The sequence below is a fragment of the Nelumbo lutea genome, chromosome 7, assembly GCF_056320005.1.
Source record: "Nelumbo lutea isolate HS-2025 chromosome 7, American lotus-T2T, whole genome shotgun sequence".
In the NCBI taxonomy this organism is placed as follows: domain Eukaryota; kingdom Viridiplantae; phylum Streptophyta; class Magnoliopsida; order Proteales; family Nelumbonaceae; genus Nelumbo; species Nelumbo lutea.
Genome location: NC_142690.1, coordinates 54,690,394 through 54,708,592, shown reverse-complemented (window position 1 = coordinate 54,708,592; position 18,199 = coordinate 54,690,394). Strand labels below are relative to the sequence as shown.

General features: G+C 38.3%; 1 protein-coding gene across 3 annotated transcripts in view; it reads right to left on the bottom strand.

Moving 5' to 3' along the window:
* Nucleotides 1–10,378, bottom strand: part of LOC148846451 (DEA(D/H)-box RNA helicase family protein) — a 46,748-nt gene extending 36,370 nt beyond the window's left edge. Inside the window, exons 1-5 of one of the 3 annotated variants that reach the window (XM_088954650.1) lie at nt 10,201–10,378; nt 9,686–9,813; nt 6,131–6,276; nt 5,672–5,795; nt 5,436–5,505 (exon numbers count right to left, since the gene is read on the bottom strand). In XM_088954650.1, the coding sequence (XP_088810776.1) occupies nt 5,436–5,505; nt 5,672–5,795; nt 6,131–6,266 (330 nt within the window). In that variant the 5' untranslated portion in view covers nt 6,267–6,276; nt 9,686–9,813; nt 10,201–10,378. Of the gene's footprint in view, nt 1–5,435; nt 5,506–5,671; nt 5,796–6,130; nt 6,277–9,685; nt 9,835–10,200 lie in introns of all 3 variants that reach the window. The other 2 variants (XM_088954649.1, XM_088954652.1) reach the window with 2 other exon arrangements.
* Between the last annotated feature and the right edge of the window lie 7,821 nt (nt 10,379–18,199).

Sequence of the window (18,199 nt, the reverse complement as noted above, 5' to 3'; positions counted from 1 at the left end):
CATCTTTCCTAATATCTTCACATTCAATCTCCACCTCCTCTTCATGCAAATGCACCACAGCAACCCTCAGGCTATCATCAGTAACCCCACCAAGAACCTTCCGATTACTGACTTTCATGCTTGTGCCTCTTCTCTTATTAACTCTTTTGTATTTATTGCTAGGACCAGCCCCAACCACCCCACTTTCAAATGCGAGAAGACCTTCGCGGCACCTGATGCAATTTACTTAGACCTCTGGGTTTCTTCACAACCACCAATCCTTCACCTTGGACCTCTGAAGTCAACAAATCCTTCTTTCTACCCAAATCAACTACAACCTTTCCTATAATCACTTCTTCAACTTCAACATTATTTGAACTCCAATGAGATGGCAAGTTAATCTCCTCTGTACCAGCAGGATTAGGCTCAAGATCCCCTCCTGAGACTTCACAATGTTGTGGAACCACAGCTTGAGAAGAAACTGAATTAAAATCAAGCTCCGAGAACTCAAGAACCTAAGAATGGCCCAAAGGATCAACCAAAGATCAACCTCTAGTCTAAACAGCACCACCCAGACCATGCCAGATGACCTCACATGAGACTTCATTTGAGCCTTCTCCAACATCTTCACCTGCAAAAGCTCCTGAAGCACAATTCTCTGACAACTGCTCAAGACAACCACCTTCCACCAACTCAACATGCTTCAAACTCAAGTTTGGAATTTCTCCACCCTCAAACCCCGTAACAACCCAAACCCACTCCCCCTTAACAGACTTTGCCTTTTGACAAAACCTCCCCCACCCCCCACCCCCCCCAAAAGAAAAAAATTGAAATGCCCAACCTTTGGAGACCCAAGTTGAAATTCCCCAAATAATCCCTCTTAAAAACCTTTAACTCACCCCACCCATCTTTCAACCTTGACTTCTTGGGAAAATGGGCCCCACACAAACACCATTCCTCCTCAATTCCACAATCACCCCTTGCTTTCCTTTTTCAAGCCTCCCCCTCCCAACCTCTTGACTTCCCCCCTTACATTGGTTTTGTACTGTAGAGACTTACCCCCATAATCAACTCTTGACAGACCATTCCTTTCTTTTAGCCCCCCTCCTTAAACAAGCATTAGAAAACCCAACCAGCTTATCACCACAATTTCTCTTCATTCCCAAAAAACCCTCAATCTTCAACCTCCACAGAATCACTCCCTTGACTCTTCAACTCCCCCTAAGTCAAATCAGCGCCCTTTGTCTACCATCCTCTACCAAACTCCACCTCAAAGTCATCGAGCCAACACAGAGGAGTGTAAGGCTGCAACTTGGGGCTGGGTTGGGTTGGATCGGGTCGATGCTCAGGTTAGGGTTAGGGTTGAAATTTATGAACCCGACTTTACTTCAGGTTGGGTTAGGGTTGACCCCTCGGGAAACCCAACACAACCTGAACCCATCTCTAGTACATGTCATATATAAATATTATATATATGATATATCATACATTGATTTGTTTAGATGCATGATAGTTGTATAGCCCCTACCACATACTATCACTTATTTCCTTTAAGATAATCACTTCGGTTAATCCTAATTGGAAATGCTAAAACCTTAACAACATATTTTATGGTTTTATGCTAAAACCATAAAAGATGAAGTCATAACTCATAATAAACTATGGTCTTTTCAAACATTTTTTTTCTGAATTTTGTACTTGAAGAACCAATAAAAATATCAACAAACAAATACTAATAAAACATAGGATTAATATATGTAGTGAAAGTTGAGTTAAGATCTGAGGTTAAGAAGCTCTATGAGATTATAAGGGACAGGAAGAAGGTTGGGTTGGATTAGGGTTGAAGGAATTTAGTTAGGGTTAGAGTTAGGGTTGGGTAGGTCAGGTTGGGTTAGGGTTAGGGTTGGGGGTTTAGAACTTAGGGTTGGGCTAGGGTTGGCCTCAACCTGACCTAACCTGGCCTGACTTGCAGCCCTAGAGGAGTTTGATATCATTGAGAAAAAAATTTGCACCTCCTAAAAGTCATCAAGCCAACACCAGGTAACATCGGTGTCAACGTTCTTACACGCTTTCACTTACCAGAGCAAAGAGAGGAGAGAGGATTAACATTTTTGGCAGGTGGGTAAGCTTACCCACCCTCCAAGAGAGTATTAGTTACCCAAGTAACCGATACTCTCTGAAAAATTCGCTTTCCAAGGAACCCATTATAGCGGCGCGAGAACATAGTAAAGTCGGTCAATTACCTGGTTGACCAACTTACCCCAAGCGAGATACCGGCAAAAGAATGGCACCGGAATGAAATTTATTTGAAACTCAAGGGTACCACCTCCAACTCTCCCCAAAAACATCTGAATTTTCGAAACTCCTTTTTCCGATCCAAATCAACTCCCAACCTCCTACAACCACTTCAGCTCTTGAAAAGTCCTCACAGCCTCTTACTGCACCATTCTCTCCTTCCTTACCAACATCCTTAGGGTCACAACTTACTTCCATCCGAACTTTCTCAAACCTCTCACCTATCTCCCCAACTCCCTCTTTATCAGTCCCTTCTCCCCTTACATCTCCCTACACTTTTCCTACCAAATCTATCCTATTTTCCTTTCTCCTCCCTTCTAAACCTACAGCCAACAGAGTTAATCCCAACTCCCTCCCTGAAACGCTCCTTGAAGCACAACCCAAATAGAGCCAAAACTTAAGTTTATAGACGTACCTAACTGCTGGTCAGGTCACCCTCCTCCTTGTCTGCCATAGAAAAACCCACACTGTGCGGACTTGAATCACTAGCCACGTGCGGCAACTCACAGCCAACAAAGCTTCAATGCTCAAATTTGTAGCTTCGAGAGATCTCTGGCATCGAAAGCACATTTGCCTTCTCTGCAGTCATCTCTAACAATTTTCCAAACCCACTCCTCAGTTTTCCTTCTTCGATCTTTGAAACAGGCCCTTCTTCCAAACTTTGAAAACTTAAACTTTATCTTTTTAAAGTTCTTAAATTTTTCCTTCGAGCATCTCTAACTTTGAACTTAGCATTTTTTTTTTGGAAAAGGTAAGGTAATTTTATTCAAATCAAAAGCACATACAAGCTGGGTTCAGACCCAAAAGGGCAGCCTGAAAACCACAGCAGTTACATTCTCCACCAGGAATTAGAGCAAGGGAAAGAAGACAATTTCAGACTTTTGAATTCCTCAGATACAAACACCCAAGAAATCAGCTTGCCCATAGCTCTCTGAATGATATCTTCAGGACTTTTAGCTTCATTACAGAAAATTCTACTATTCCTCTCAGCCCAAATGGACCATAAGACAGCAGCAGGAATAGTCCTCCACACCAGGCTCTCTTTCTTGCTAAGGCCTTTCACATTCCAACAACAGAGAAGCTCCTTAACCGATCTAGGCATTACCCAACTGAAATCCAAGGCTTTGAGAAAGTGTCCCCAAATCTGAGAGGAAAACGGACAATGAATACACAAATGATCTGTCAATCAGCATGGTGCCCACAAAGAATACAGGAAAGATCCATAATCTGGATGCCCCGCCTCACCAGATTAACTCTGGAAAGACATTTGTCAAGGGCCATCATCCAAATCAGAAAGTTGGCTTTTGATGGACTTATAGGATTCCATATCTGTGAAGAAGGAAAATCAGTGAGACCCAAATAGCAAATTTTAGAGGCAAGGGATTTGACAGTAAATTCACCATCCGAATTCCATTTCCAACACCATTGTCTTCCAACTGCAGATCAATCTTCTGCTTCTGAAGAAGAGCCATCAGATCCACAATCTCTCCTAATTCCCAATCAAATAGATCCCTCCTAAAGAGTCCAAGTAAGAGACCCACCAGTCGAACAGCAGTACTCAGCCACAGAAGCTTCTTGGTTAGAAGCACACTGAAAAAGTAGAGGAAAAGACTCAGCTAGAGTCCCATCCAAACACCAGGGGTCCTTCCAGAATTTTGTTCTATCCCCTTTACCAATCTTGACAGAAATCCCTTCCATGAACACAGAAAAATTTTTCATGATAGCTTTCCGAGGGGAACTACCCCAACTTAGGGGAGGATCCCTAGCTCTCCAGTTACCCCACTCCACCCCATACTTATCTGCTATGAGGGATCTCCACCAGGCCTCCCTTTCAGCTGAGAACCTCCAAATCCACTTGCTAAGGAGGCCGAAGACCAACCATTGCCACTCACGTCTGGCCTTCCCACCTTAGAAACCCCTGAATTCAATTGTTTCTTGCCTCCAGCTTCCATGTGTCCCACTAAAGCACAACCCTCCCGAAATTACTTCCCTACCCTTTTGTCTTCCTTCTCCATCGTCTTCAACCTCCGACTGACCTTTCACCTTCCCCTTCATCTCAAGCCTTTGATCCTGGAGCTCTATTCCCCTCTTCCCTTTCTCTTCCACATCCCAATCTTCACCTCACCTATTGCCTCCTTTTCCAGCCCTAAAGAACGCATATTCTTCACCTTCCGCAAAAATCCCCAGCTTGTATTCTTCACCTACGTAGTAAAGCACCACAGAAACTGGGAGATCTGAAATGTGTTCTATCTCCACTAGTATTCTTGCCACGTCATTTTTTCCCACTTCCTGTTTCCATCATCAAAGCTCAAGAACTTACTGCACAAATCGCTGATTGCTTTAAAAGTCAAGGTACACCACACATGGAGTGGAATACCCAATCCACATCGCTTTCCTTCTCCCTTTTTGAATCATCCCTGCTGCTGGAAACCACCAACTTCATTTTAAATCGCAGTCCCTGTTCTTTCTCTCTTCTGGCTCCAGCATATACTCTGCATGATTTCTGTCATGGAATAAACAAAAACAAGCCTCCATTCAGTTTTTTAGCACCCACAACCCTTTCCTTCCCCAATTCAAATCCCACCCAAGCTTCCACCTTCTCTTCATCCAAATCCAGGCCAATGAATCTTCCAAGCAGACTCGCGTGTAGAACCTTCGGTCTCTCACCAAGCTTCTCTGTCTGTCTCGCCAACTTCCACCACTTCACTGCATAAACTGTTTACCATTCCAAGTTCTTTTTGTTCTGTTTTCTTTGATATGATTGCATATTAGATATGTAACTATTTGTTGGGATATTACTGCAAGATTCTCATCAATTTGACTCTTGAAATTATGAGGGGTATCTAAGTGAAACTAGAATTTAACTATTGCATATGCTTAAATTCCTAACAAAATTGAAACTTCAAACCATGGTCCCAACCACCCACACCCTAGCCAATATCCTTAAGTCCTTGTCATTGATAAGTAAAGGCTTGTAAAGCCACATTCCTACTATGTTAAAGCTAAAACATAATAGGTAACAATATAATTAATTAAATAAATGAGTTTAAAAGTTGAGGAACCAAAATCATATGCTCTGTAGTTTGAACTGCAATGAATAATGTAAGAGTCAAGCTCATCACTTCAAAGTTCATGCACAAAAGAAAGAAAACAAGACTAACCACTGCACACTTTAGACCTATGCCAGATCCCAAAGCTTCAAACTGTTCAGCAATCTGAATTGCAAGTTCCCTGGAGTAAAAAGAAGAGGAAAATTCAAATTAAGACAACAACAAGGCTATTTGTTGTTGCTATCAAAAAAAAAAAAAAACAAAAACAAGACTATTTGTTAATCAAAAACACCAAACTCAAAGGGACAAGATTTCTATGAGGAATCAAAGCTGTCTGCAGAACAAACCTTGTTGGGGAGAGCACACAGGCAAAGAATGCTTGTGGAGCCTGTAGTAAGGCTTGGACAATGGGGAGAGCAAAAGCTCCAGTTTTACCAGAACCTGTTTGTGCAAGCCCAATCAAGTCTTTTCCTAATACACAGAACCAATCAAACACAGAATTCACAAATTAGAATAAAATTAACAAACACATTAGATGGGTTGATTGTTGAATGATATAAAAATGCCTGCAAAGTTAAATTGGCTATTCACACAAGAATTCAAACACAATGCACTTTCTTTCCAGTCAATGCATTAATACCAATTTAATATACTAACCGAAACCCATCAAAAGAACAGAAAGGAAACTTGTTAAAAAAAGGAAGAAAAAATTTAACAGCTACATAACCCATGGAAAATGCAAAAAATAAGATAAAAATGTATACAAATAAATAACGAGGGCAGAAAACCAAAATCATTTGACAAACCTTCAAGAGCATGAGGAATTGCCTCAGCCTGGATCTTTGAAGGGGTTCTCCAACCCAATTTTTCACAGGCCTCCACCAGTTCATCACATACACCCAGACCCTTGAATGTCTTTACTTCTTCGTTGCTTTCCTCCATTTCAGAATTACTGAAACCAAATAAAAAGTGGAACCAAGATTAGCAGAATATAGAAGTATTAGCCTATTAGGGACAAAATTAGAACCTTTTCAAGAACAAAGTTTATAGAAGCAACAAACCTTGAGAAGGTACAAAAGAGAGAGAGGGTGAACACCCATTTCAGGCCCTTTTCACTGATCTTTACTATATAAGGCAATACTTACCATGGCTTTTCTTATCAAAAAATAAATAAATAAAATAAAATAACAGCCATGGCTTTGCCTCCAGACCACCATGGGAAAAGTCTAATCCATTTAGATCCCCCCCCCTCTTTATTTTCATCTATCTGACCCTATTAATCTCTCCCTCCTCCTCCTCTATGCCCTATTTCTGACCCTGTTCATTCATCTTGACCATATAAAGCTGATACATGCCTTGGCTTCATGTCCAGACTCCAGACAGCATGGGAAAAATCTAATCCATCTGTTTTCCTATCCCCATTCTCTTTCTCCATTAATTTCCCTCCCTCCACACCCGACTCATCTCTCTCTCTTTCTCTTCCTTTCTGCTCTCTCTCCTCTTGCACGTGCCACTCAACTAGTGTATGTAAGAACATAGAGCAACTCCACCTTATTCTACAGTCAAGAGTGCAACCAAGTATCCATGCTTTGCTGCAAAGTCTCCAATTTTCATTTTGACAATTCTTCATTCAATGGAGATTGGAGACTGAATCATGAATCTATTTATTCAATACTTTGCATTTCAACATCTCCTTTCTAAAAGGCCATTAACCAATGTTGCTCCCAGCTGTCTGGGGTCTTGGGAGGGGTAGACTAGGTATGGTCGTAACCTTTGTCAGTTGTTGTGGAACAACTGGAAAGTGTAAATTCTTATGAATGGAGGTAGCAAAGAGAACAATTGCTTGATTAAGTGGGATAAAGTGTGTAGACCAATAAGAATTAAGAAGAATATGGGGTTTTAACAAAGCGTTATTAGGTAAATAGCATTGGAAGTTGGCATTAGGGTGAGATTTTAGAAAGATGAATACAGACCGAGTTCAAAAACATTACTTCCAGTCAATGACTTGAAAGGGGGAAATAGATTGAATGATGTCCCTTTTTATGACTAACAGTATTGTATTTTATTAATAATATAATAGTGAGTACAACAACTCAATCCCAAGGAACTGCTCAACCTAAAATCTTAAGCTGTTAGGAGAGGTCCCTGAATGTGAATTATTTATTCTTTAACACACCCCCTAACACATAAGTCCACTAGACTTGAAGCGTGAACAAGCACAGGCCCACCCATACTTTGTGCTGAAATTTAATTAGGACCCATTTGGTTCACGGGGAATAGGGGTCTGGAAACGGAATTGGAATGGTTAGGCGGAATTGGAATCCCATTCCCATTCCAACTGGAATGGCATTCACCCGTTTGAGGGAATGGTCATTCCCTACCCCTCCCTTGGGAATGAAATCCTATTCCTGCTTATTCGAATTCTCATTCCCATTCTTGTCTGAACCAAACGGACTATGGGAATAGACCACTCCGATTCCAACTCCGAAGGATTCCCATTCTGTTTCTGATTCCGATTCCAAATGTGAACCAAACGGGCCCTTAATTATAATGGAGGCAACAATGATCGAACACTAGACCACTTGGTCAAATAGGCTCAGATACCATATCAAGGAACTATTAGCCTAAAAGCTTAAGCTATTAGAAGAGGTCCCTGAATAGGTATTATTTATTCTTTAACATGCAAAAGCTAGTAGTGGGGTGGTTAACAAGTGGAGAAATGAAGCTGTGGAACTCCAACAGTGAGAAGAACAAGTTCAATTGGTTGATCAAGGATATGGAAGTGAGAGCATAATGGGTTAAGAGAAATGCAAACTCTTTTGCAGATGTGTTGGCAAAGCAAGGGGTGGGAAGAGAAAATTTGTTTTGAGTGCAATTGTATAAATTTAACATTTGGGCAGAGATAAGAGAGTTTATCTCTCAATCTTTGTATTTTACTTTGTACACATAATTTTCTAATTTAATGAATCTGCAGTTATTGACCAAAAAATAAAAAAGACCTGTATAGGAAGGTTAGCATCAGCTAACCTCCATACAAAGAAAATACATCAGCCCTTAACCAACTTGGCCCTGATATAATTGATCCCTTGATACCGTTGCTTTGATAATTTGTCTGCCAGTCCATTTGCAGCCTGTAAAACCCATTTCATTTTTGCTTGTAGCTCCTCTATTATATTTTGTAGCTCTCTTATAACATGTCTGTAGTTCCAAGCTACCTCTTGTTTGCCACTTAGCTACCCAATAATTGTTCTTGAATCTCCTTCAACTTCCTCTTCTTTCATGTCCAGTGTTTCCACCCTTCTTAAACTTATAAGTGCTTCCCATACCTCTGCTCGAGTTTGATACTGTTGCTTTGATAACCGGCGTGACTTACCTCATTGGAGTTTCAGTTTAGTTTGGTTCCTCAAACTTTAGCCATCCAAGGAGGGAATGATGAAAGAAAAGGGAGAGAGGATTGGAAAGCAGGAATCTGGTAACGAGAAGGGTTTGAGGGGGTTTGATCCCAACAGGAATGGGATTTCAATTCATGGGGCTATCAATGGGTCAAGACAGGGTAGAATTGGTCCAAACCAACAAGAAATGTCAAAGTCCCAGAACCGAATCAGACCCTATGGGATTTGTAATTTTAGATCCATAATGGAACCGATAGTTCTCGGGTCCATTGGGTCTATAGGATTTGTACTTTTAGATCCATAATTGAACCATTAGTTCTTGGGTCCATCAGATTAGAACCGATGGACCCGAATATAATAAATTTGTTGGCTCAGATTGGGTTTGAGTCAGTTCCAATGTTCAGAGAAGCAGACCGGGCATCGACCTGGTAAAGGCAGAGGTTCACGGGTCAGAGGTCCAACCGGGGTTGAATTGGAGGTCAAACTGTGCTGATGTAATAAATAGAAATATATAATAATAAATAAAATTCAAAAAAAAATACCAAATATGAGGGAAAACTAATCCAAAATTATTCATCAAAAAAAGAAAAATAATCCAAAATAGAAATAACACTTCAAACTTTCAATGTTTAATACAATATGTTCCATTTTCCCACAATTTTAAATTTTTAATTTAAAAAAGTTAACAACTTTTATTTTATTTCAAAATCTAACTGAAATTACCATCACAAAGGCATTTCAAGAATATCAATTCAAATATTATAATGCAATTTTCAATTGATTTTACTAAAATTGATTTCAATTTTCAGCTATTTTAGTATCACACTATCACTATCACTGTTTTAAATTCAATTCCAATTTTCAGTTATTTGAGTATCAATATCACCTAAATTCAAGATATGAAATCAATTTATTCAAGTTTAAAATTTAAATTTCTATTTCAAGCTTTCAAGAGGACTTAAAGCTAACCTGCAAGACTGAACAACTATGTGGACTGTCTTGTATCTTGGCCGAATTTGGTGGACTGAAAGCTTTAAGCAAAGATCAAATTCCAAGCCTGAAGCGAATATCAAATTGGAATTTCAATTTGAGCAAACCTGTAAACAGAAGCTACAAAACTATGAATTATTAATTAATTTCAAGTTCATTAATTAAAAAAATTAAATGTTAAAAATTTTAATAAAATAAACCGCAAAGAATTAATGTTAAATGTTGCATAATGTAGAAAGAATTTAGTGATTTAGTCGATTCACATTTTTCAGGGTTCAGGTGGTGGGAGGAGGAGGAGGAGAAAGAAAGAGGGAAGAAGACCAGGAGAGGGCGAGAGTCTGTCGCGCGGTGAACAGAGCACCGCCACAGCCGCCAAAGTGATGAAGAAGAAGAAAAAAAAAAAGCAGAGAACACTGGTCGGCGGCGTTGGAGGGACGCTGTGAACAGAGTCCACCGGCGGGAGGAAGAAGAAAGAGGAGGAGGGGAGAGACTACCTGGCGTAGACGGTACTTGCAGTCGGCGGAGATGGAGGCTTCGGTGGTGGGATGGTGACTGGACTTAGGTTCGAAAGAAAATAGGAAGAAGAATAGAAGATCGAGGGTTTTCGGTATGGATAAACGGCTCTGACAAACTATTCGAAAAAGGCAATTTTACCCTCGAATTAATAAATTGGAGTGATTGACGGTGAGTTACGCCGGTATTAAATTGTCACAAAATGAAAGTTCGGATATTTGATTGTTATGTTTTAAAGTTCGGACACTAAATTGGTACTCAGTGTAAATTACAGAGTATCTATCCGAAATTTTCTCCAAAAATAAACGTTAATGGCAATGAAATTAATTCAATGTTATAACAGCCACAAAATAAAAAAAGCTTCCAAACATATTTTAAGTAGGGATGTTAAATGGATCGGGTTTAGTATGAGTTTGGATTAACCCAAACATGATTCATTTATTCGACAACCAAGTAATTAATTAATTAATCAAAATATGGTGAACTTATACAGAAACTTTATTAAATAAGAAAATAAAATATATAAAATTGAAGAAAACATGTAAAAATTATATTAATATTTAAATATAACGATTGAGATGTTTAAAAATATAGATAAGTGCAAAAGGGCCGGGAAGAAAATTTTTTATTTTGGTTTTTTTTCTTTTGGGTAAAATACAAAAAGCTCGCCCAATGTTTCTTACAGTCATAAAAACTTCTCTTATAATTTCATTGTAATAAATACCAAAATACCTCTCCTAAATTTTTTAGAAACTCAACAGAAACCTCCCTTTTGTCACTGACCAAGACGGAAAATATATACATTTACGAAATTACCCCTAAAGCATCATTTAAACACTTCACTCACAATGCGCATAGCCGTAAGGGCTGGAAGCCTGAGGGTCGGTAGCCTGAGCTAAATGGAGAATGAGAATGAAGAATTGTGGTTTTATCCCAACAAACAATGTTCATGTGGCTAGTAGCACACCATTTTCAATTCATTCTTCACCAAGTTAATATCATCAAGACTCATAATCAGATGCATGAATCGCTTGCGAACCATATCCATGTTTTCCATGAATCGCTTGTGAGCCATATCCATGTTTTTTATGAACACCAACATGGACAACTTTAGAGCAAGTGCAAAATGAAACGGGATCTGCTCCTCACACGGGGGGTGCCTCACATGCACATCCACCATGCATTGGGAACATCTCCCGTGAAGAATAACATATAAATACGTGAGATGTTTCCAATGCATGGTACAATGTGTGTGTGAGGCGTGAGTGATGTGCCCTGTGTGAGGAGCAAATCCGGTCTCGTGCAAAATAGGCAATACCGAAAAGAGGACCCATAGGAACTACGAGCTCCTTGTAGCTACTCTTTTCTATACTGGAATCGTCGGCAATGCTCTTGGATCGGGGTTCTTACAAGTGCACATCAAGGTTCAAAGTATGTATCGTGCCAATAGCTTCTTGATATGCCCCTCCAGGGGTTGTATTGGGTCAAACACTGGTTTAGAGGGTAGTCGGACCTTAAACTGACCTCTCTTAACTGGTTTTGAAAAAAAAAATAAAACCTAAATAAAAAGTACCGATACAGGTCGATACGCTATTGACGTATCGACCTGTGTCAATACTTTGAACCTTGGTGCACATAAACAGTAAAGATACGAGGGTCATGCCATCACCAGTGATGGATTCAAAAAAAACCCATGGCCTCCGCCTCCGAGGTTTTCACATTGAAGAGATGGAGTTCCCATAGTGGCTTTGTTGTGTCGATGGCAATTTTGGTGAGATCGGAGATATATTCTTTTGGGAACTGGTTTGGCAACTCCATGTCGGGGTCTAGCTCTAGAACGATAATGTGGTTTTCTAGGTCCACATTGGTTTGAAGTTCAAACCCATTTCATCTCCCCACCTTTTCCCTCGCTGGTCACTAGCTAGGAATGGCAATGGAGCGGGCCCTGTTCCTGTGAAAATTTCCATCCCCACTAACGAGGACAACGTTACCCCATCCCTGCGGGGATCCCATTCCCCGTGATCTTTTGTAATGTTAATCATTTTTGTTTTTCTTTTTAATTTTATTTTAAAAATAAAAATAATTAAAATTTACAATCCTATTAGAAAAGATCCAAACATATTCAATCATATTTTTAAAAATATTAATATATAGATGTATGTGTACATATATACATATATATTAGTGGGGATCTCACGGGACAGAGAATGTTCTCCCCATCCTTGCCCCATCCCTGCTAATGAGAATGAAAATTTCCTCATCCCATCCCCACAAGAAAAATTTCCCCATCCCATCTGGGAAATAGGTAAGCTGCCATTCCTACTGGTCACTTGCATTTGTTTTTTAAGAAATAACGTATTACGAGATGTAGATGTTTATGGCAGTCCAATTGCTTCAATTAGGGGTGTTCACAGGTCGGGTTGGGTCGGTTTATTGGGGTTTTTCCAACCGACCCGACCTAGTCAGGTTACCTGAGGTGGAAACCGAAACCAACCCACTGATAGGCCAAACCGACCTGGTCGGTTTGAGTTGGGTTGGGTTGGTTTGGGTCGGTTTCGGTTTTGCTCTTGTACAAAAGGACACCTAATTGAGTTCTAATTGTAATTGCCTAATGAGTTGCCTATTTGGTGTAAAAGATTATAGAAAGTTAGAAACTATGATAGATTGCCTATTCCAATTGTAATTGCCTAATGGGCCTTCTAGTTCTAGTAGAAGACTAGTTATAGTTAAATAGGAAACTACTCAAACTAGGAACTACCGAACTAGTAGAAGACTAGTTCGGTTCGGGTCGGGTTGGTTTCGGTTTTCACACAAGAAAACCAAAACCAACCCGATATATCAGTTTATATATTTGTCCAACCCGAAATCGATCGGTACTGATGAAAACCCGGCCGACTCGGGTTGGGTCGGTCCGAATTGGTCGGTTTGGTCGGGTTGGGCATTCTTATGAACAGCCCTAGCTTCAATCCTTTCAAATTGTTGCCCACATTTGGGGTTTTTATATTGTTGAGATGATGACGTTTATGAAATTTTTGAATAGGATTCCTCTCTTGGGAACGATGGAGTTTAGGAATAGGATTCCTCCATCTTCCACCTCGTCTAGATTTCTACCTCCGTCCTCCGTAATCAAATGGACTACTCCCTTCACCGAAGTTGTTCATCACTTCATCCATCTTGCATTATCAAGGTTTTAAAAACCGATTTGAAAACGAAACTGTTCTGGGTACCATTTTTCGGTTCGATGGTTCAACTGTTCGGGTCGAATGATTTGATCCGTGGTGTCATAAATAAATTAAAAAAATATTTATATATAATAAAAAGTATCATAAAAAATAAAGAAAATAAAGAAAATACAGGAAAAAGAATAATATATGAAAAAATAAAAATATCTAAACATAAAAATAATACAATACTGAAAATATAAAAAAGAATATATAGAAAAATACCAAAAAGTATAGAAAAAAAGTCGAAAAAATACAGAAAATACCAGCATCCAGATGAACATACCTTCCACCACATAGCATCCTTTTTTTTTTCTTTCATTAAAAATATTCAAAAAGTACAAAGCACTGTACAACGAAGATCTGTACAAGGATAACCAGATCTAAGCCTATACTCATTCCCATATATAAATTCCTATTGCTTTACAAAAAGAAAATTCCAATAAAAAAAGATTGTTGGATTTTAATCTCATAAGAGATTAAATCCAATGGGTTTGATCAATGAATTACATGAGAAATTGAACTTGCACACTTGATTGAAAAATTGGTTTTTTTCTTACAAAACATAGTTTTGAACTTGTCCCACATTGGAAAATTACAAGTTTCGTTTTTAGTATTTCAATAGGAGCTGATTTTACTCCTTAGTATTAGTAGAGGAGAGTATGGGGATTTGATACCACGCAACGCACGCACATGTGTGCGGCGCTTTAGAGGTGCACTTTGCTCGCACCCACGTGGCTCGCAATGGGCGGTTTTGGTTTTGGTGTGTTGCTGACCGTTGATCACCATTGATGAGATCAACGGTCACGATTCGATCGGGTGTGATCAAGAGGCACAATTCAAAATCAATAGTAACTAACTGATAACTACTTTTTAAACAGTCACAATACATTGTGACTGTTCAATGTGCCTTTTCTAAACCAACACCTACATTTTCCTCATACTTCTTCACAAATTATTTAAGGAGCATGAATCAGACTCTAAAACACACAATTTTCAAAATTCACACACACTCTCTCTCAATCCGGTCTGCTACAGTCTCACAGAAGGTTTCTTTGGAGATTCTTCAACTTTGTTGGTTACAGATTCTCACCCAAGGCTCTGTTGTATCCTAAGAATAAATTTGCCTACAACCCAACAACAAATTCAATAAAACTGAGTGGGGGCAAATAACGTTCTAAAGACAGTGTCTTTAGACGCGCCTCAGAGATTCTCTTCCAAAGTTACAGTGACCCCATTTTTCCCCAATAGCCCTGTACAACGAAGATCTGTACAAGGATAACCAGATCTGAGCCTATACTCATTCCCATATATAAATTTCTATTGCTTTACAAAAAGAAAATTCCAATCAAAAAAGTATGAGCTGCTCGTTTTTCTTTTAATACAACGAAGAGAAGAGGTAAAAACAAAATGAGGAACAAAAGGCTTAAACAAGTTAATGGTTCAGCATTTCCTAATAAAGTCTACAACCCAACACATCAGGCAGTCATTACACCAAGGCTATAATTTTAGGCAACAGAAAGAGTAAATACTTCATTCAGAAACATAACTCTTATCCGAACGAACAGATCTGAAAATGACTGACATAAAAGAAAATATAAATTCAAATATTTTTAGCCAATTCTAGTAAAATAAAAACAGCTCTTTTAGATCTGAAAATAAAAACAGTTAATCCAATTGAACTTAATTAAAACAGAACAAACAATGGTAATAAAGGGGGAAGTTGAGGGTTACCTGAAAGATTATATTTTCGTAGAAAACCAGCGGTTGTTGCAGCATCCCAGTCATACCTGACAGAACATTATCAGATTTCAGAAAACTAGCTAAAGAGTCTCTTTTCATTTTTGACTGAGAAATTTTACAAAGTATGCCAACTAAATGTGGCAAAAAAAAATCTTGTTTCTCTATGCTGTTTTAGAATTATTACTACCAAGTACCAATAATGCAAGATGCATTATATAAAATATTAAAATCCAAATTTTAAGGCTTTAAGCTTCAAAAGTTCAAATAAGAAAGAAATATACCAGTTCAAGTTTCAAATCAAAATTGAAAAACAAGGGATGCCTCAACCTTAGATTCTGCAGTGGCTCTCGGCTCCAATGGAGTGGTCACTATGCAAATGATGGTTCGGTTCCTTGAAAAATCATAGTATTTCAAAAAAAAGAGTTAATTAAAAATCATTGAAATGGCTGAATGAGAGATAAGAACTAAAATCTAAAGTTCTGAGCCGAATAATGGTGGTTCTGAACTGAAAGTGGTCGCCAACTCACTTAGTTACCTTAAAAATCACGTTGGCCACCGGCAGCCATAGTGAAGATAGTTGCCGGAGGTTGGAGTCCACAATGGTTGCCGGCAGATGCAGCGAAGATAGTCACTTGTGCCGTTCCTTTCAAGAAGCGGTTGATAAAGAGTGAAAGACTCGAAAGTCGAAGCTTTAGTCGCCAGCGGGTGCTTCCTTTCAAGACTTTCGAAGGTTAAATGTTATGATATATTTGGCATTTTATTTTTGTTTTATTTTTATTTTTAAATAAAAAAACAAAATTTATAAAATACTGAACTGCTAACCGTTGCCTGGGTCAAACGGGTCGACGGTTTTTTGACTTTTTCAATGGTTTTTCATCAAATGATGGCTCAAGGTAAATCTGGAACCATTTGAGTGACCGGTTTCCTATCCGAATAGTCCGCGTGACTGTCTAGGTCAGCGACAGTTCAAAAATGTTATGCATTATTGTCTACTTCACAAGCCTCCGCATTATTCGGAAGACGTTCGATGACTACTGAACTATGAGATCCATACTGAGAGGCTTTCGTGTTTCCATCAATGAGAGAGAGAGAGAGAGAGATCTATCCATAGACGTCAACTTCTTGGAGGAGTAGCAAAGGATTCTAGGTCATGAGAAGCCACCAATTTGTATATAAAAATAATTCACAAGAGGGTAAAATTGGTATTTGGAAAAATTGATGCATCATTCTAACGTTATTGTGATGGAAGGGAGGTTTTTGTTGAATTTCTCAAAAATTCAGGGAGGTATTTGTCATAATGAAACTATAAGAGAGGTTTTTATGATTGTTACAAACTTTAGGAGAAGTTTTTGTATTTTACCTTTTTTTTGGTTTTTAACTTTTTATTTCTATTTTTTGGAATTCAACTATGATAACTAACTTAACCAGCAATCAACCAATATGATTAACCAAATTAAAAAACCAATCATGGTCATTGGGTCACAAGTTACACACTAAATTAAACTCAAATCCTAATATTTAGATTTTTTTCTATATAAACAATTAAAATATAAATATAAATTTAAATTAAACAAAAAATAAAACTTATATATATATATATATATATATGTCTGTGTGTGTTTTACATGTATAATATGAACACTATTTTTATTGATATAATATATAAAACACGCTAGTGTGTCATAGTGTGTGTGTGTGTGTATGTGTGTGTGTGTGTTACATGTATAATATGAACACTATTTTTATTGATATAATATATAAAACATGCTAGTGTGTCATAGTTTGACATGTTTCACCGAGATGATCAAACCAATGACCTATGACCTAAAGGCAAGAATGGTTGACCTATGGGCTGGTTTTAAAAACCGACTTCGAGGGAGGTTGGACTATTTTTGCCTCCAAGTCATGGGTCACCGGTTTGGCCGTTCGGGTCGGATGGGTCAAATCATGCCACATCAGCATATATATACATGTATTTTATCAATGAAAGTATAGTTATTTTTTTAGATGTAATGTGTATATTTAATTTATATTATTAATTCATTTTAATCATTTTATTTATAAAATACTAAAAATTGTAATTTGAGGCCAAAAGGGTTTTTTTTTTGTGAAAATAGTGGGGCAAGGCACTTAGGACACACAGATCTCAAAAAGTTACACAAAATAAAAAATAATATCCATCTTAATCAAATATTCAAGCACAAAACAGTGTTTTCAACCCGCTGTTGACTCGGCCGATTAAACCATTTGAACTGTCACACGATCAAGATTTTGGGTCCGGTTTGAGTAAAACTTGAACAAAGGTCAAAACACATTGACTTGATTAAAAACTGACCGACGCGGATGATTGGTCTGTTGAACTGGTTGACCTGGTTATTGGGTCACAGGTTGCATACTAACAATTTATGCAAACTATAGATGTTGACATGGCACAGTGTCACACGCTTGACCTGGACAACCGAACTGATGACCCACAAACTAGAGGCAAAAATGATTCAGCCTCCAGATCTGTGTTTAAAAGACTAGCACAAAGTTATAACCTCTACAAGTTTGCACATATATACACATTTGTTTTTAAAACACTAGCACAAAGTTATCGCCTCTAGAAATGTGTACATATATACACTTTTTTGCTGCCCATAACCCTGTAACTGGCTCAAATGATCAATAGTTTAAGTGCTTGGGTCAGTTGGTTGTTTGGACTTGAGTGGTTGAGTCAATGACCCAAAATAAAATAAAAAATATAATATATAATATAATCATTGCTATTTTTTCTTATCAAATTAAATCTTAATATTTTTCCAAGAAAACATAATTAGAAACTTCCCTTTTCCTACCACGAAGGCCACAACATTTTATACTTTGTCCCTCCAATGAAATTGATCACACGCCAATCCTAATTCTCCCTCCATCTCTTTTCCGACTCTTCGTCTTCAACTTGAATTAGAACACCATCAACTAGTTGGAATTAAGAAAAAGAATAGAACGAGAAATTAATCTCTCTTTCGACTCTTCA